We start from the raw sequence: 20,772 nt of genomic DNA, 5'->3' as shown, positions 1-20,772 counted from the left end.
ATACAAACTTGGTATTGGAGCTTTTGAAATCTTACAGACGCAAGAAGAGCGTGTTCCACATTTTATATTGTATAGCCCTTTCTTAGTTTAGAAGCTCTCATTGTTTCAGGTTAATCATTTGAAAATATTCTGTCTTGTACCATGGGCCTTAAATAGGACATTAACAGGTTCACACGCTAATTATGAGAAAGAAGAGATGGCTACACCCTCTCAAATTATACCCCACAACCTGTAGTTCATTTCTTATCCCTTTCTGCATTACTAGGACTATGCCAAGCAAAGCCTAGCTCCCAGTGTTATATGCTGATGTTTGCACATATCCCTGATTTACAAAACTACATATATAAAGAGTAGCATAATCTTTTAACTGACCCTCAAAATGTCACATGGTCTTTAATAACAGTAAGTCTCTTCCAACAGTCAGGTTTCTGACTCCAGAATATTTGACAAAGCTTCACCACAAAACCCGTACCTATTTTTGACGTCTTCCTGACAACAAAAACCACTAAGCAATTATTCAATAACACTGACACACTAATGAAAAGCTTGAATTTGAAAAACCTCTTATTTCAAGTTGACTTTTGATACTAATTTTGACTAAATACTTCAATCAAGAACCTGTAAACAGGATGGACAGAGACTGAATTCTCCAACTCTGCCACTTTTCATTGTTCAGCATCCCCAATCCATCACAGAAACTCTCAAAGTTCCCAGATGACTATTCTTCTTCACATAGGCAAGCTGTTCCATCTCTGCCTTAAATCCCACCATAGTTTAGAAATACTACAGATAATTACAGTTTTTCAAGTCCGAGGCCTTTCACCAACATAATATTCATATGTTTATATACACAAAAAGAAAAACTTGCTCTGTGTATACTACTGGGACTGAAGTTCTGACCAAAGTAACCAATAACAGTAAGTGGAGAGCATAGGAATTACAATTTTCTCAGTTTAAAAAAGCAACACCAAACCAGAAACATTACTATGATCCAACAAAAGAATACTTACAATTATCTTTAGTGCCTGGGAACAGTATCGTCAGCCACTTTATATGCTCCTTCTGAAGATATCCAAGGTGAACAGAGAACATTTTACCAAGGGAGCTTTGGGAGTTTTTGAAACAGAAGGAAAGTTCAAATATTGACATTAGTATTTTGTTTGTACTACTCAGCAAGGCCATGCATCTACGGGAAAAGGCTGCCACACCACAGAGAAATAGGCAACAAATCTCTTCCCGTATGAAGCGACCACTATTTCCATTGTGGGCCTCTGCAGCGGCACCCTCCCACCTCCGACTTCTCTACCTCTTCCTCTCTTCACATCCCCTTTGAGGTCCACGGGACAAAGCACCAAGCACAATAACAACTGTTTCCAACCACAACCTCTGGGACCGAAGTGAAAAAGGGACAGTATTTAAAGCTACCCTAAAGGCAGAGAAATCGGAGAACGCAAAGTTCCTGGGGGATGCATGAAGAATGCACGTACACCCAACAGCTCTCAGGGGAGAGGAGAATTCATCAGTGGAGGTGATGGACCTGGACAGAAACTAGACCACCGGAGAGTGACGGAAAACACCTTGTTACCATATCTAGCTTCTACTCAAAAATCACCTGTTTTATGGACACACCTAAATCTCCTGTATTTCTGTAATGCCAAGAGAAGCTCTTCCAAATATTTAAGTATTTGTCAGCAGACTCACTGTATCACTGGGATAAGTATTTGAAGAAAACATTAAAAACAGTTCATTGAAATTAATGATTCTAATTGTTTAACCGGAAAGGTAATTTTGCACTACTATCAGACCAAAGTACAGGATCCATCAAAACTAATCAGCCTCCTTCTAGAACACCACTAAACTCAAAATCTTCTCAGAAACATTTGCCAGGAGCTTTACTAAGTTTCAAAAATGTCAAACTTCATTTAATCTACAGTATTTCCCCTCAGTCATGTAAAAATCAATACTGCTCACTTTATGGTTACTGATGACATCCTACATTCAACACTGATACCAAAAGGAAACCCAGAAGAGATTCACAACAGTGAAAGCTTACATTTGCATACACTTGCTATTATGAAAGTCGGTGACTCTCATTAGCAGTCCTGAATTTTGCACTTTTGAGAACAATTGAAGACTTTCCAATTAAAATTCTGACACTGCCTGAGCTCTCTGTATTTGATATACTGCAGCATTTCTGCAGAAACACTTTCTTTTTATGTTACATTTTTTAAATACTTAAAAAAAAAAAAACCCCAAAACCCCCCAAAACAATTTTTTCTAAAGAAAATGTCGTGTTTACTCAAAAACGAACAGTGGAAAAAATACAATTCTGTAATTTCATATATACAGCTAACCACATTCAAAGGGATGGAATTTGTTAGTGGAAGCCTGCAAAGCACTGACTTTCTACTTAGAAGATAAATTGATAAATAAAACCGCTCTACCGTATACACATGTACTGGATAAGTCACTGCTTGCAGTTCAAAGGAAAACAGTGCTAGCACCCAAAAGGGTCCATCTCTATCACAATTTCAACTGAAGACTTTTAGGGCCTATGTTTTAAAGAGGACATTAGCCAGAACCAAAAAAATATGTAAAATTGAAGAGACTTTGACCTATATGAGCAATAGATCGTCTAACCTACATTAAAGCCGCATTTCAAGTTGTTAAACTTGGCTACATGCCACTTACAGGCACATACTCAACATCTGAGACACCCAATAATTGGAGTAATTTTGCAACCGCACCCAGAAAACACAACACTAAGCTGAAGCTGCAGCCAGATGGGAATAAACGGCTACTTTTTTTGTTTCAAACAAACCAATACAGGTAGATACAGGTAGCTGGGAGACACAAGGCAAAATCCCCACAACAGCTCTTGTTAAAAAAAAAAAAAAAAAAAAAAAGGCTTTCTGCAGTAGAAAACTATTCTGCCCAGAGCAACAAGTGCCTCCCCTGCACCAGACCGCAGAGCACGCTTGTGCGCTCAGCTCCATGATTTATTCTAAGAAAACAGTTACCAGGGATCCAGTCATCTTTTATATAAACATTTCAGGGGCAAAGCACACACATGATCTCAGACCAACTGCTAAAGGAGAGAGAAGAGCTGAAACTACATTAAGAGTAATCAGAGCATCTTTTCTTCATGATTTTGTTAATCAAGAAAAATGGAAAGGATTAGACACCTGTGTCTTCTCAGAAAAAATGACATCTCCTTCAGTTTTTAGCTTCTTGTTTTAACAAATAATTTCAAAAAGCATCTTCTAGATTATTCACTCTATTAGACAGCACTTAAATTTGCCTCCTATTGTATGAAGCTTTTTTTGGTTACAAGACAGTTGTATTTGTGTAGTTAAAAAAGAAAATACATTAAAGGCCACAAAACTGTTGAGGATAAGACTTAGGACAGTAACATTCAGTTTTGTTTTGGTTTTTTTCTTTAAGCCTTTAAAATAGGACTGTCTTCCCACTCTTCTTGGCTAATACCTTCACGATGGATCAAAAACAGGTCAATCCTGATGTTTTGGAAATACTTTGGAAGTGATTTACATAGCCCCATATTACAAGCCTTATATTATAAAAAGGCCAGCAAATACTATACAATACCTCAAAAATATAGGAATCTATGTATTGTAAAGTTCTCTTTTTACTTGACAGTGGTAAAAACTAACCTACTTTGTCATTTTCTATATGATTCTCTGGATAAATTGTTTTTTGCCCAAGAACATGTGATGATGTCTTTCCTACTGACATGATAGGTGGTCTTGAGTTGTACAGAGAACAGAATTGCATATCCTAACTTTAAGTAGGTTCCATATAGGCTATGACACAAAAATTATGGAATTATTTAGAAAATTTGGGTAAAATCAGTTTGCATGGACAAGTTACAGCTCTGACCCCTTTTAAAATATATTAAAAATAACTAGTTTTGAGGATTTTTTCCTGCCAACAGCCAGAAATTAAAAGGTGTACGTTGGCTATATACTTTGCCAGCTACACAAATACTTGTTAGAGGCCTCTTTTAAACCAGGAAAAGGGCTAAGCAGTACAGCGCACACACTTGTCTGCTTTTCCTTTAACAAGTCTCCTTGTTCCTACAGCTATGTCTGTGTCAGTGAAGCTATACTGATAAAAAGCAGAATCAAAGCAGTAAGGTGAAAGTTTTCATAACCTATATATAGAAAGGAGCCTTTACAAAAATTAAGTGACAAGTATTTAGATTTCAAACTACAGTAAATTTCTGCAGAAGAATTCAAGACTTAGCACTGGACTTCTGTTGGTCTCCAAGCAGAGCACCTTCCAAAGACAGTTAGGAAGGACATAGAAATAGTGGAATTTTGCCAGAAAAGTACTTAAAAATTTTTTGGTTTTGATCCAAGATGTATTTTATGGTTATATGACCCAAATGTTGCTGAGTTATCATTCCAGAAACTTGCCTGTCCACAAACTTCTCTTAGAAACAAACTTCATCAAAGATGACTATTAACAAACTCAGCTCTGGGTGTATTCAGGACAAATATGCATCTACAGACAGTGTATTCACATACATAAGCCCTGTAGGAGATGCTTCTCTGGCAGGTCCCTACAGAACTCATTTTCCACCATAATGCAGGCTTAGACATTTAGCACACTACCAAAGATGATCTGATTAACAGAAAGCAATTTTTGTCCATTGTAATAACTCAAAGTTCAGACACACACAGTGCCATCTACATAAAACTAAAAATAAAAACTTTAAACTGTTAAAACTTTACCTACATTTAAAACCAGTACATTCGGACAAATGAAATGTTGTCATAACGCTACTTTAACAAGAGACCTCCTACTCTTCACCTCAGGAGCTGGAACTAGGCACTCTCAAGCTCTGCAGCCTGTTTTTGCTGAGAAGAGAGAGGAGACATACAAGGGTTCACTGTAAAGCACGTTCCAAAGCAAATTCCTGAGGACAGTCACCAAGGTCCTCACCCTGGTTTCCTCCTCTTCACTAAACATCCAATTTGTCCACCATAAAAAAGCAACTACTTACCTTAATAGACTCAGAATGTCTTCTCCCACATGACTTCCACTCTCAGCACCTATCCATCCCAAAGCAGATTCTTATGGGCAACAGTCATCATTGAGGTGATATCCGTGCCTTAGCTGCACGTGTTGTCTCCTCTCTGCCCAGCTACCCTGCTTCCACATCCACTCCCAACAGCCACAAGAGCAACGGGATGCAACCCCAACCATCTCTCAGATTCCTTCATCACAAAAAGATACCCACGGTCTCAAAACCACAGTAAGAGGATATGGAGTTACACATTCATGTTAACGCATCAGGGATGGGGAGGGAGGGAAGAAAGAAGAGCACAAGAATATCGTGCTAAAAGACAGACTATGAACGTAAACAAAGGCCTGAAGAAACACTGAGCCATATGTTGCATCTTGACCGCAAGCTTTCGAGTTGCAGTTATTTTCTGCATATAGCGCAAACACTCACTTCTAACTAAAACATATCTTCCAGAAAACATAGTCTTAAAGACGCAGAGAGCTGGGAAATCCACTCTTGACAGGTTCTCCCCACAGTTAATCATCCATGTGTTAAAAATGTAAGTTTATCTTCTCATTGAATTTGTCTAGCCTTATACAAATGTTTAGACCCTTCTTCCAACCAACACAACTTTAATAGCCACAGTTTTATCTTACTGATGTACACATTTCTTTAGACTGAAAACTGGAACTTGGCACATGGCCTGAGGGCTGTAGAAGCACCTCTTTTTCCTGCAGTGGCCAAGGAGCAAGCCTCTGCAGTAGCACAGAGGATTCACCAGCCAAGAGTGGGTAGGGTGAACAGGAGATACAGACATTTTCCCATTGCTTCTGGATTCATTGTGGTAACTCTTGGTCAGGTTTTCTTGATCAGAAAGGCAAAGGCTAAATAAGGAAAAAAGGCCTGGGGATTTCTGTCAACAGTGCAAAAAGGCTGTGATGGTTTCCTGCTTCTCTATTATTGTTTTCATGCTCTTTAGGTTACACTGTTAAGCAGCAGCGTGCAATATCAAGGATGTTAAGATCTGCCTTTATTCTTGGGGCTAAAACACACACGCCCAGAAAACATGAAGTGGCACTGGAGGTATTTAATGAAAGGAGTGCTCTAGTGGTTGTTCTGGTTTCTAACTCAGAAGGTTCATCTTCCTGGAGGAAAAATCTTCTACCAGTTTGGACTCACTTGAGAGCAAAGTCAGAGTATGAAGCCAGGAAGTTCATGAACGCCACTCACACCTGCAAACAAACCAGAGCATCCAGAACAGCTTAAAATGCATTCCCAGCTCTTTACTGCTCTCTTGAGCATCCAGCTCTCACTTTGTATTGCAGAGTTGGATACTCTTTACTGAAACTCTTTTAGTATACTTGATAATAGGGAGTTGACCGGATCTCCTGAGCACCTAGCAGTAAGAAATGTATATGTAGAGATTAGCAGATTTATTTTGGGAGGTGCCTAAATGACTACTGTAACAGGGCATGTCGAAGTAAATCAAATACCAAAGTGCCTTCTGATGAAAGGCAGTATTATTAAGTAAAACCTAGCCAAAGTCTTTCGAAGACCAACTGTCTAGCCCTAGGACTCCAGCAAAGAGACTGGAGGGAAGACTGAGCTTTGGCAATGTGATTTTTTCCCATTTTCCTCCAGAAATACTTTCGTAGAAAAGTCTGAAGCAATTTGAAAAGTATCCATAGCCTAACTCTCTTTAGAAAAAGGACACACTGATACCGAGGAATATGGTCTTTACCTAATCAAGAAGCCATACTCTACTGCCAAGTAAGACAAGTATCACAACAGGACGACAAATGTTTAGTTTCCGTAAGAGTTTTTGTGCTGTTCATTCATAGCTTTCAGATATATGAACTATCACATCCAAACTACTGCATGCATTTTGGACACAGTAAGCATGACAGGGGTATAGTATTCATGTAGCTTTTCAGTTAGCTTTCCACCAACTGCAGGTAAGTTGGATACCTAACCCAGCACTAAGTCTGCCTCAATATAAAGGTAGTTTTCAGAAAAGTTTGAATGAGTTTGAAAAAGCAGTCAGTTCACACAGGTTCAGCATTATGGGTCACAGCACTTTTTTTTTTTTTTTTTTTTTTTTTTTTTTGAATTTGACAGCAGTGTCTCAAAAAAGGCACTTAATGCCTTTTGAATTCATGGCCTACATGGCAGAGCATATGCCAACCTCTTCCCCCCCCCCCCCCATAACATTTCAACTTTAGCACAGGCCTTTTTCCCAAAACTAAGGCAGACCAAGCAGTAGATCTACTATAATTAAGAATTCAAAAGTATAGTCTGTATTACTAACAAAGTAAATTTGTTCGGTTCCAGCAATAACGCAACATGAGGACAACTTCAATGTCTCAGGTGGAAAATAAAAAGCTTTTTGCTTAGACAACCAGTTTAAGCCAAGTAATAACAGGAAGAGAACAAAAATTATTTGTTTAGTACTACGTAAAGCAATTTTTTGGTCACAATTCAGTTACAAAGCAAACGAGACCTGGGGAGCAGATACTTTTCTTCCATCAAAGAAAGTTTCAAAGTCAGAGTTACAGCTGACTGACAGGTTACTGATCTCCACATTGTAACTAGCTTGTGGGAAAATAATGACTTAAAATAAGCCTAAATACTAAGACATCCAAACATCAGGACCAAGGAGACAGGTTTTCCAAAAACACTTTTGAAAGGCTTTGACCAAAAGGTTAACAAGAATTCTAGCATGAAGTTAAAATAAAGCATTAGGTTAATATTGAGTGTTTCTGAAAAGTACTCTGACCATAAGCATCCTACAGCTGTAGCACACCCATTTTACAATGCAAACATCTTGGAGGTTGACATCATCCTTTTATGATCACAGACAAAACTAAGGCAAAGTAGGAAACAAGCTCACTCTGTCAAACAGAACAGAAGCAGATTCAGGAACAGAACTCAAGACTTCAGAAATCTAACTTCCCTCATCACTGAACAATCCCACAGACGGTCTGAAACACAAAAGCACAACTAAGTACAACACAGGCAAACCACCACTTGTACCTGAAGCTAATACACTGAGGCAGGCAAGCAAACTGAAAAGCCAAACACATACTGACAGAGCAGTGCCAAACACTTGGGCTTATTTAAGGTCATTTTAAAGTCTTTTACAAGTCTTGTTTTCAGCATCCTAAGACTCAAACCATCACAAAGTTGATAGTATGTGTGTCTTCCAAGTGTTACATATACTTTCTCTGCAGAGCAGCTTTGTCACATACCACAAAGGATTGTCTGTGATTCTCACCAGATCAGGTATCGTAAAAACAGAGAACTGGAATAGCTAGAGCAGTTTTAAAGTCTGAAACATTCTAAGGCATAACCTAAACTTCTTCAGTAAAGCATTTCTGCTAGTGAAAGGGGCAGATGCCATGCAACCTAAAAAGAAACTTATTTTCTAATGCACTGCATTAAAAATACTGTCATGCACAAGAAACCAAAAAGTTTGCACCAAGAAAAAGCACTACAAAGTTATTGTATTCTATCAGTATGTTTCGAAGTGGAGCATGATAGAGTTCTGAGCAAAAGTGACCTAGTCACTAAGAACTCCATCTTAGTTCTTCCCAGGCCACTGGAGGAAGCTCAATCTAAACTGGATGGCATCCCCAAACATTCAAAATTAATCCCTCCTTCCTGCATGAAGAAATGGTACTTTTAAACAGTACTTGTTTTTGAAAGCTCTCATCCCACTGCACATTTGATGCATGTCATCTGCTAGATTTAGAAGCCTTTGCTATTAGTATTTTGTGCTATTTATGCCAAAATGGAAATTTAAGGAAGTTTGTTGCCCTAGATGATCCATTACTCCTGTTGTCAGTTTTGTATACACATGCAAAGTATGTATTAGTAAGAAACTATGCAAAAGTTTTCAGAGCAACCTAGTAAGTTTATTTACCCAAGAAAAGAAACACATTTCAGCAGCAAAATTAAGAAAGTCTGAACATTTAACAGAATAACCAGAAGAGGAAGAATTTATATTAGATCAACAGACTATTAGGCTTAGGAGAAGTGCAATACAGTACCAATTTTTATATCTGAAACTGGAGATGGCAGTCCAATAGTCTACTTGGACCAAGATCAAACATTCATCCAGTTCATCTGTCAAGCCTATTCAAATGCCAGTGTATAGGTATCTGTTTACTACTGCAGATATCTTTACTGAGGAATTTCAATACTGCTGACTCATTTCTTCTGGTCTATTGCTATGCTTTATCAGTTTCTCTTTCCATGAGGGAAGCACAACACTGACATTTAATGCTGCATTTGTCCAGCTCTGACAATACCAGCCTCAGGAATCTGAAGGCAGAAGAGAGACCATCCAAAACACTGCATCTTCAGTGATTTTACAGTGTTAAAAAATTTCATTAAGGAACCCTTGAATGAATGGTCTATATCTAGATCATAGTGAGTGAAGGACCACATGTTTCTGGGTAAGAAGATCAAAGTCAAACACGTGGGTATGGATTTGCCCCTAGCAGCTGTGCTATCATAATCATGTTCTTAACTTGAGCTAGTGTTAACCTAGAGAATATAAACTGAGATTAAAATGGAAGGTAAAGCTTGGCAGTTCAGCATTAAATCTACAGGTATCTATGCAAAGGAATTCAAACTCAACTCCAGATTGTCCTAATTTTATTTGAGTTGTTTAACCAGTTTTGAAGCACTTTTTACAGTTTACATAAAGGAGCACAGAGTCTCCTATAAATCTAAGTAAATTAACATTTTTCATAACTCAAGACATCACAACAAAGCCAGATTTTAAAACAAACTGTCCATTTAGTTATCACCTGGATCAAGAAGAAACATATATGGGGAAGCCAAAAACACCCACCCACCGCAAAACCAAAAAACAACACTGACAAAAAAACCCACTGTTTAGAGTTTCCAGCCCAAGTTTGTGCTTCTGCACCAAAAACACAACACTGAAGTAACAGGAAATCTGCAAAAACTTAAGAAGGTGCATAACTTTTGCTGTCCCAAACCTGAAGTATATATTGCTTCCTTCTCCCACCTCTGCTATTTTGTTTGGTTCTATGGAATTGACACTAATGGCAGAGGAAAGCACTTAAGATATACTAATGTTATCAGAAATATGAATTCTATTGTAGCAATCTGTTAGAGTATTGTTCTTGGGTTAAATTATCCGACAGGATAAGCACGAGCAATTCTGTCTTTGCAGTATTTAATAACCGATGAATTTGTTAGTAGAAAGCAGACAGTGCTCAGTAGAAGTCATTAACTGATCATTTGAAAACACTTCCCCCCCCCCTCCCCCCCCTTTTTAAAGGGTCAGCCAGCCTAAAGAATTCAGTTAAGGCCAGATGTTGAAAGCTGGTGCATAGATAAAAACTGCACATCCACTATTTACACAAAAAAGTGTCCAAGGCCTGGCAGGTGTTCACATGTGGCAACACTTATTTGCATGCTTTATCTATGACATAACAGACATGCAGAAATCAAGTGATTTCTTCCAATAAACTTTGAAAATCTGGTCTTACCTACAAATTAACCCTTTGCTTCACTCCATTAATGTAACAAGCCTTTGTTATGTTAACATAACAAATGTAACCCGTCTTTTTATTTTTAGTTAATGAGAAAAAAAGAGTAAGATTTTAGCAAGATATTTTAGTTAGCTTTCATTTTCATTTTATAAAAGTCTTCTCCAAAGCAATCATGTTCATTCCCAATATGAGTAAAAAATGTTATCATTCAGAATTTTTTTTTTTAATTAAGTGTTGGGTGTTTATGCCCATTACATATTATTTTTAAGGCAATCTCAGAATTTACAGCTTCAGAGATTTTTTAAATGTAGAGAGCTACTTTTAGCCTAGACAAAAAAAAAAAAAAAAATTATATATTAAGGTAAAAGAGGGGGTTAGAAAGTCAGCCTTTGAATGCTCCTTAAAAATAGGTGCTTCAAATAGAGGTTTGGAAAAGAAATTAAAAACCATGTTTTCACTCGTACTGAAGAAAACATCTGCAAAGAATAAAGGCCCTCATCCTTAAGCTGAGAAAAAGATGTTGGGAAGAGAAAAACAACAGGAAAAAAAAAAAAAAAAAAAAAAGCACTGTTTTCCCAAGATGCCCAAATCACACACAGACACAAGAAGGTTACCAATGCCATTCATGAAAGAATGCACCACAAACATCAGCATTTATTCATTTTGAATTTTTTTTTTTTTTTTAGCAAATGACAAAAGACTCAGCTCACTGGCTTCACTTTTGTTTACCTTTTGCTTACATTACACATTTAAACATTTGTCAAAACTTACTAAGTTGTCTGCATTCATGCACAACTAGAAAACATCCTTAATTTATTTAAACCAGAAATGCATTACCAGAAATGTATTAACATTGTTCACTACTAAATATTTTTTAAAAAAGTTGAAATTATTAAAAATGTTATCCTGGAAATGTTAACTTCACAGCAGACTTAAACTACTAATTGGCTCACATTCAAACAAATTGGAAAAAAAAAGCAAGATTCATGCTAGTGTTAGTGTACATCTCGCCCTAGCACTACTGAAGGATCATGGTTCACTTTGAATCATATATAATAAAAAGAAAAGTGCATACAGAAATTTACAACAATTTTAAGGACAAAAAAATGGTCCTATTGATGTGGTCCCAACAATTAACTCAAAAGTCTATGACAAATACGAGCTCCGGTGAGCTATTTATACTACTTAAGATTAAGTACGGATATACAGAAAGTTGAGTTCGTTTGAAATCTTCAAAAAATGTTCCTGTCAATCCTCAAATGGTGGCTGTTATAGCTTAAAATTTCTGTTAAATGCGTGCGTTGAATTACTTGTTATCCAAGGGTAGCAGCTGCTCCTTACCATTTATTGTTAGCGACCTTAACTGGCCATCTTCTTCAACTTCTACTCTCTCTTGTCCGTTCTCAACAATTCTGTAAAACAAAAAAGAAAACACACTTAGACATTTTAAAGCACTGTAAGCAGTCTGAAAACATACACCAGAGATAGGTTTTTAGACAATTAAGTTTAATGCCATATCTGGAGTACTGACTACTTAATGCAACTGTAGCTGGCAAGCTTTTGTATTTAACAGTGCAGAAGCTGTAACTAGCAACCATCTGCACTCCCTCATTGACACCGCTCATTTATAGCAAGAAAATTGCTTTCCCGAAGTTTGAATCCTCCAGTTACAGCTGTCATCTCATACATGGTCACAGTTGCAGGGACATCATTCACTGTTATCTAGAACTAAATGTTTTTTGATGGATTTGAAGTGTACAATCTTGATGTTGCATTTAATATCTGCCCCATCTGTTAAATGCATAATATAGATCCAAACACAATTTTGGACGATATAAGGCACACAAGAGAAACTTTAATCCACTTTTAATTTGATCAAAGCAATTAATTTGGAAACACACTGCATACCAAGTTTATGACTAGCACGTACTAGACAGAATTTAGGTATCTCTGACTAGAAGTAGGAATCATTAAAGAGCTAAAGTTTTTTCCCTTGATTTTTTGTTTTAAAATACAATCATGAAACAGTTCAGTTTTGAGAGCAAGACACTTGCAGAACACATGAAAAAAGATTTAGAAATGGGAAGATGATGCAAATTTAAATTATTTTTAAACCACTTAATTTATGCTTAGATTTTAGAAAGGCAGAATATCCTAGAATTCTTCCCTCATGACACATGGGAAGAAACCACATAAACAGATGCAGATTTTTCTGAAGATGAGACTTACTAGGCAGAATACACCCATATTAGAAACAGGAGGCATTTTCCTTCCTTGTCAGAAGGAAAATGTCACTCAGAGATCATTGGGCATACTAGGAGAGGAATATTCTATGCACTGAGCTACCTTGTGGGCAGACACCTGCAATGTAACAGCTCATCTGAGATGGCAAGTGTGCCTTCCTAGAAGTAGCTAATTACATTTCTTGTCCCTTCCCCCCCCCCCTTTTTTTTTAAAGGCCTTATACTTTGACAGCATACCTAATGTAGCCTACTTTAACCACATTACTGCACATTAAAATAAAGAAAAATTACACTCTGCCATATCTTTCCTTTTGTGTAATCTTTCATTACACTCCCTCAGATCATGCAATTCCTTCAAAAGGGGACAGTTCACATTTTTATGTAATACACTGACAGAAAAATGCCATGACGAAGCCAGTCTGTGACAACAAAAGTCTGTATCTAAGTGGTCAAGATGAGAGCATATCTCCAGTACAGTCAGACACGCAAAAGAACCTTGCACTTTAAAGTATGGGGGACAAGTTACCAAAGAATTAGTTCTCCTTTGCTTTTCCATAAAAGTTAATTAAGTTTTGAAATTATGTTTAATTACTTGTTCAGTACTCCTAAAACTTACTGATCATAGTGTTCCATACGTTACTCTATCGCTAACTAATATTTGGGTCCTAAATGCAATGGTTCCCTCATCACCAGCATGAAGTAGTCAGAAGGTGGGCTGTGTCTAGTGCTTGAAAATATACTTTCCAGTAAATAGGAAAATATTCCCCAGAGCAGGCTTCATCTGCTTGTTTCACTTAACAGGTGAAACAAAGTTATCTGTTACACAAAATACTCAAACACTGCTTTGGAAAGTATACTAGAGCAGAAGATTTGGGAAAAGGGTTTCATGTTTCATACTGTCTACAAAATAGAAAGGCTTCTCAATGTCCAGTTAACAGCTTCATGACCAACAGAAAATAAGCACACTTCTCTTTTCCAGAAGCCCAAGTTTACTTGGCAGACAATAGTCAGGGACCATGATAAAAAGAAAAATGAATCACCAGGGTGAAGGTTTTGAAGGCCTTGGAAGAGCTTCACTGCCACTTCCCTTTCAAGTAGCAACTAAATTGCTGCCTTCAGTTTTCATCCAGGCAGTTCTTACGTATCTCAGCCCTCCTCAACTGTCAGGAGTTCAGAAAACCTACCTTCCCCATTTCATGCAAGTCAACAACAAGAACCAGAGAATCCAAAGCATTTCCTCCACTGCTTTTTTTTTTTTTTTTTTTAAATTCAGAGAAATCCAAACTGTATGATAACCACAACATCGAAAATAAAAATACATACAGATGCATACATATTTATAGTTTCATAAGAACATATTAAGATGACTGTTACCTCTTTGTAGTAATTTTTCTGCCATTAACTATTTTAGTTGAAGTTGATACTGATTTGAAGTTACCCATCCCGCTGCCACCAAATGACGTAGAGGAGAACGAAGTGAGGCCTCCATGTCCCAGTGAACCAAACGAAGTAAAACCTATTGGGGAAAAAAGTTGACATGAAAGGTATTTGACCAAAGACATGTATACTTGCGTGACTGTGAGATCTAAATTTATCAGCTGCTTGGACTACATCCTAGCTTCAGGGTGTCCTTGTTGGTTGTGTCAACACAGCACCACTAAGCACCCGTGTGAGGATAAAACATATGCCTTCCGCCCCATTTATTTCTCATATGGACCCACAGTTCAGGTTCCTGGTGCGGAACCTTATCCAAAAACTGCTCCTCACCTTCCTTGAAGAAAACTCATTCAAGCCTGTCAGCTGAACTCAGCCATTAAATCATTTTTGTCTGCTGCCTTTTTTTTTTTCTCTTCCACTTTCATATGAATTTTAGGATGCTTTGAGTAGCAGACAGAACAAGTTTTGTACTAAGAACATGCCAATTAAAACCCAGAATCTTAATACTTGAAAGAACGCTGGCTACTGGCAACTCTCACTGACTTCTGAGATACAAACCTTAAACTTCAGCGTTCCAGTTAAGCACCCCAGAATTGACCCTAAGTAATACCATAGGTTACATTTCCTCAGTGTATTTTCAGGACCTTAATTTAAAGAACATCACACCAACACTGAAAAGCAAACAGATCAAAAACAACTCTAAAGCACAGAGAAACGGTAGCATCAAAAGTTAAGTTAACGCAACAAATTCTGCTTTTCAGAGGTTTCTTTACTTTTCATGAACTTTCAGGTATACCAAACACCGTAACTGAGTGTTAGGTGTTCTGCTTACTCTGAAGGACTTTTCAGAGAGCAGTTTTAACTCAAAATTAGCCTCAAAATTTGCTGAATTAAGAAGTCAACTTCTTGAAAAAAATTTATCAACTCATTTCATTGAGACTCCCTGTGAACAAATAATGCATTCATTGTGAAACTGTGGTATTTACCTGTGTCAAATGAAGAAAAACCACTCCCAAAAGCAGGGAATCCACCAAAGGCAGAGAAAAATGATCCACCACCTCTGTTTCTGGTTCCCCTTGGACCCCGTCTGCCCCCGAAAAAGTCCTCAAAAGGATCTTCTACAAAACAGAAAAGACACATTTAAGAGGTCAGTCTTACCAAGTGATTGCCACATATAAGAATTATGGGTTCTTCAATTAAAAAAAAAAAAAAATCCCTGTTACAGATAAGACTATCATCTTTCTTTGAAATATCTGATGCCATGGAGCTAAGCAGCCCACTAAAAGGGCAATTCCTATGCTCCTTTTAGACTAAGCTCTGTCTCCCTTTTAGACCTCCAAATAATTCTTAAAAGTAGTTGATTTCCTTATTTTAGCTGTTTACTATTAAAAACTGTAAATACTAATGCAAACTCTTGTTCATTTATCAATGTAATAAAAGCTGTAAGAACTGCATAAATAGTGTATACACACAACATGCACAGCATAGCACACTGCACGTATGGTAAAAAAAAATATTTGTTTAAACTTAACGATGTCCGATCAGTTAGCATCTGAGAGATTTAAAACTTTTTAGAGGCATCTGGAAGCAGAGTCACTGTAAGGCAAGTCCTTCAGTTACTTCTCTACAGAATTCCTTACTGTCAAAGGGAGGTTTTCCTAGATAGAGAATGAAAAGTAGCACTGCAGACAAAAATCAAACTTACAGAATTGGAATTTAACAAATCTCGTGCTATCCCACCTATTTCTGTTCAAGACTTCTCACGGACCAACATAATGAGGTCTCTGAAAAGCAATGTCCAGATACACTATACTAATCAAGTCAAATATAAAAAAAGCAGTCAGGGACTGATGACTCATAATCTTAAAGTGATCTAAGAGATCATTTATTTTAGCGATAGCCACATTAGATACCTCCAACACACATACTCTGGTGCACATTTAGGTAGCAAAGGAGGTTTGTGTACTGTATCCCAAAGAAGCATGCAGGCCCTACCGAGCTGAAAGGCTGGGCAGGAAGAAGGGAGATACAGAGAAAAGAGTCATGAAAAAAAATACTATTTCAAATTCAAGTACAACACTTATGTCATTCAGAACAGCAGCAGTTATCCATTCCATTTCTCAACAAGAGAGCGATAGTCTTTTTCTAAATATACACACACATATGTGCATGTGCACACGTGTGTATTAAACAGACACACAAGCAATCCATATTTTATTTAAAAGTAACAAAATGTTCCTAAAAAATAGGAGAGTTATTACCGGAATTATCTGAAAATTCCATTTTATAAGGGCTCTTAAAATGAAAAGAACAAAATATAAAACTACAATCATGTAACAGATACTCAATAAAACCTAACACGCTTATGTTAAATCCAGAAGTTTGAGCCTGATAACCACTCTTTTCATCAATCCAAACTTTCCCACAATCAGTGCAGTACAGTACTAGATGATTTTTACCAAGTTTTCCATGTGTAGATTTAATACTGAAAGATAACATTTTTAAAGACTGCTCAGAATAAGCTACACCACACTGAAAAATGCAGAAACTGCAGATAGCAGTAACAGAAGTATGAAAGCAAGATACGACTTTACTGCATGACTGTTTAGAACTACAAATTGACAGAGTGAAGCTCAGAGAAGTAATATTTATTCCACCTCCGTTACCACTGCAAAAATCCAAGTTGATGCACAATAAATCACCAAGATAACACAGTAGTGATATTAATAAAACAAGCAAGCTGAGAACAAAGATTTTAGCTACCATTTAAGTTTTGGTTTACATTTCATTACTTAACATAAGTGACTTGCTGCAACATATTTAAGCTGAACAAAGACAGCCTCTGGGATCCAAACACATACTCCCATCAACAAAGATATAAGAGGCCAGCAAAAAAGTAGCCATAGTTACTCAGTAAAACAAGAGAGGAACAAACTTTATCTTATATACAGTCAATGAGCAAACGTTAAGGTCCCCCCCCCTTTTTCTTTTTCTTTCTTTTTTTTTTTTTTTTAAGATTCTTGTGCTCTAACTTTTTTTTAAAAATGCAGAACAAGCTTATCTTCAATATAAAGATGACCTGTTTTTACCTTTAAAATAAAAGAAACAAAACCAACTCTTAGCACAGAAATAAAGGAACCTACTACAAAAATTAGTATTTCCAAAGCAAGCACTATAGCATTAAAAAAAGGTATTTAGGACTAGCATATTAACTAGCAAGTAAAACCGCTGCAGTTAATAGTTCTGCAGTCTAATTTATTCTTGCTACAGTGACTCATCAGTTAGTTATGAAGGTCATTCACTCACGTGTATAAACGGTCTATATTACATTACTCCCAGTGTTAAGCTTTCTATTTATAGCCCAATTTTTCTTCAGTTACCTGGAGTTAAAATGAAAACAAAACAATCTGCAATGTAAACTTTGAGTTTCTAAACCTCCGCACTGTCAGCCTATTCTACATGTCAATCTTTGCTTCTCTGTCTGCACAACGGCAGCAGAAACACAAAGGTATTTTACGGGAGGATCACAGAATCTCCCGGAGATCCCTGCTATTAACTGGACTTCTAAATGGACTATAACTTTGCCAATGCCTAGCGATGCAAAAACCTAACCTAGACTTGGACATGCTTTATTGACTTTGGCAACCTTACACAGCAAAGAAAGAGGTCAATACTCCACTTTAGCAAGTGTTCTAGCCTTGGGGGATTTCTGTGTGCAACCCTGCCACACAGAAGAGCTAACAATCCTTCAACACTGTTGCAGCAACCCTCTCTAAAAAATAAGATAACCAAACCACTCCTACAGTTGACTAAAGAATCCTATGTGGCCACTGCAAGAATGGGATTTTTCAGAGCTGCGAAGGCAGGCAGGGCTTTCCTAAGGGAATATTCCTTCCCCTTATGACTGTGCTTACAGCCATCCAGGTACAGCATGCAAAGAGTGCCAAAAAAATTGAGGGGAGGAAGTGGTAAAAGAGTTCTGCATCATCACTTGTTATATCCACCGCCAACTACACATTATTATAGCAACCTCACCACCTCTCAGACCTTATGCTTTTAGTCCATAAATCAGGGTGATGAATAGTACGACTCCACAAAACAACAACTTTGCAGCCTGGTAGGTCTATTTTTGTGATTTAGCAGAGCCTTTCCATGCATGATAACCTTTTCATACAGATGAATGATCCAGAATGGTTCAAAAGAAATGAATATAACAGTATCAGTTGTTTATTAAGACCCCTCTTATGATAGTCATTTTTGTGGAACTTACAATCCCTGTAATTTTTTTACTGGATGTTTGAAACAGCACAAAACCCCTTCTTAAAAGGGGGGAAAGTATTATATAAATACTATGTATTTAAAAACCTTCAGAAAACCCAAGTGCTGGGCCAGTTTCACTTCTATTTACTCTAATTTAGGCATTATCAGAACCTTGTGGGAGGACTAAAATACCAGATTCTGTTTCATTGGAAATGTTGCAGCACACTTCCAAGATAAAAATTGTAAAACAAGGGTAAAGACAGACCAAAAGGGGAGAAATTGCTAGGAAGACAGTGCGACAGGCTTCTGGTGGATCAACAACATGAAATGAGACACTTAAGCAAAGAACTCCTGATACAAGGGCTCTTGTTCTTACTAAGTAGGAAGACTGCAGTTCCAGAAGCCGGGAAGTTGATGTGAAGGTAGGAACACCTATGGAGGGACCACAAAATCTACAATCTTTTGTGTTGCTCGTGGTTAACACCCATCTGAAAATTCTGAAGTCAGAGGTGACATGTTCCCAAGAGAGTTTACTTTCACCAGAAAAATTTTTGCACTAATTCAAATGCACAGCCACTGCCATTTTCACCTGGATAACACGTTAAACCACCTCACTACATGAGACGAAATTCTACCTTAAGTTTCCGCCATCACACGAGGAAAGAAATTCACTTCAGAACAAATCAGTACCACCACTAAATACCTCACCACAGAGAGGTGAGGACCCTCAGGAGTCTACAGCTGTAATACAAAAACAGCACTTTCTCACTTCGAGCAGTATGATCCGATCACAGACTACTACTAAAAAGAAGTGGGCCTAGTTGTCGTTCTTCAGCGGTTCTTCCTGCCTTGTGATCGTGGCACTGCGTGGCAAGCTGCATTAATTCAGTGACCCAAAAGAAAGCACTAATTGCTTGCATCATTAGCCTTCTGTTGCATCCATGAGCTAGTCTGACTCAGTATTGGCAAAACTGGCAGATCTGACAGAAAATGGGCAGAAAAGGACAATAAGAAGCAAAGGAGGGAGGCAAGCACAGAACCCTTCTGTTTGAAGCAGGCCATAATTCAGTTAAATTTCATGATATTCATTATTCTTTCAATCCCTCTACGGCATTAACTCAAATCATCACAGGACAGCCTGAACTGGTAAGACGCTTTCAGCGCTACTGCCAGATTATCCCTGATGAAAGTGTTAAGCACATTCCAGTGCGGTGCCATAATTCACAGCCAGAAAGTAAGAGTCAAGATAAATTGTGCACTGCCAGCAAATGTTCTCTCACATGCACACGCTGCTGCAGCTAGAGATGTTAATAATCTTATAAGGACAGCATTCAAAGGAACATTACTCTGCATAAACAGGATCACTGTTCAGTCACCACTCACTGGACTATTCCGCCAACCAGGCATCTTTGTTCTTTGCAATCAGAGCCACGCTAATGCCTCTGCCAAAATATGACACTGAGGAGAAGCTGACAGACGCAGGAAGATGACAATGTAACTGCAATGCACTAAGCAAAGTAATGCTGAAAGGCTGCTCTGTCCCTTACGTCAGGGAGCAAACTGAACTGCATTCAGTGTTAAGAGTCTGCAGTGTTTCAGTAAGCCAAGGGGGTACACGCTGCCTGCTCACCAGCTTTTCTTTATATCAAAAGCATACTATAAGTGACCTAACAAAACACACAAAAACTGAGTATAACAAATGCGTGACTGAGTAAGATGCTTATGCAAAAGGCTATAGATGTATGATATATAATAAAACATGATTCTCAGAGTAGGTGTTTCCATCTCAATTGTTATTTGAAAAAGGTGTCAAAGGTACAGACTTGCAGTAATTGCACCCAGACTCTCACGCTAAGTTCTGGACTATATGCAAGGCACAATAAAGTGTATCACTAGAACTTTTGGTGAGGCCACCAAAACCTACAGACAATTTGCATGGAAATAGTTCTTCCTTAACTACAAAATACTGCTGACACTGCTCACTCAGAGGAGATACTAAGATGCTGTCAGAAACACTGCTGATTCACCTGTTTAGAGTGTTTTAACATGGTCTTTTATAACTGCTCATTTCCACAAGCTACATGTCAAACATGCTAACCTCGGTTATTTAAGGCTACCAGTAGAAGTGTCATACCATTTCAAAGTCTTTATAACAACATATAACAGATATCCTAGGATTAGTAACTTCCTGGGAAGGAGGACTTAAAACATTACCTTTGAATTCCATCTATACTATAATTACATGGATGTCAGGATATGGTAAGTCCAAAACTAC

General features: G+C 37.7%; 1 protein-coding gene across 4 annotated transcripts in view; it reads right to left on the bottom strand.

Moving 5' to 3' along the window:
• Positions 1 to 20,772, bottom strand: part of DNAJB6 (DnaJ heat shock protein family (Hsp40) member B6) — a 62,228-nt gene that overhangs the window by 19,633 nt on the left and 21,823 nt on the right. For all 4 annotated transcript variants that reach the window (XM_026103044.2, XM_064505750.1, XM_026103028.2 and 1 more), the window contains 3 exons: positions 15,224 to 15,355; positions 14,175 to 14,316; positions 11,899 to 11,969 (listed from right to left, as the gene is read on the bottom strand). In XM_026103044.2, coding sequence (XP_025958829.1) covers positions 11,899 to 11,969; positions 14,175 to 14,316; positions 15,224 to 15,355 — 345 coding nt within the window. The remainder of the gene's footprint in view (positions 1 to 11,898; positions 11,970 to 14,174; positions 14,317 to 15,223; positions 15,356 to 20,772) is intronic.

The sequence above is a fragment of the Dromaius novaehollandiae genome, chromosome 2 (assembly GCF_036370855.1).
Source record: "Dromaius novaehollandiae isolate bDroNov1 chromosome 2, bDroNov1.hap1, whole genome shotgun sequence".
Classification (NCBI taxonomy): Eukaryota; Metazoa; Chordata; class Aves; order Casuariiformes; family Dromaiidae; genus Dromaius; species Dromaius novaehollandiae.
The sequence above is the reverse complement of the archived record's forward strand: the minus strand, read 5'-3'. Positions and strand labels throughout refer to the sequence as shown.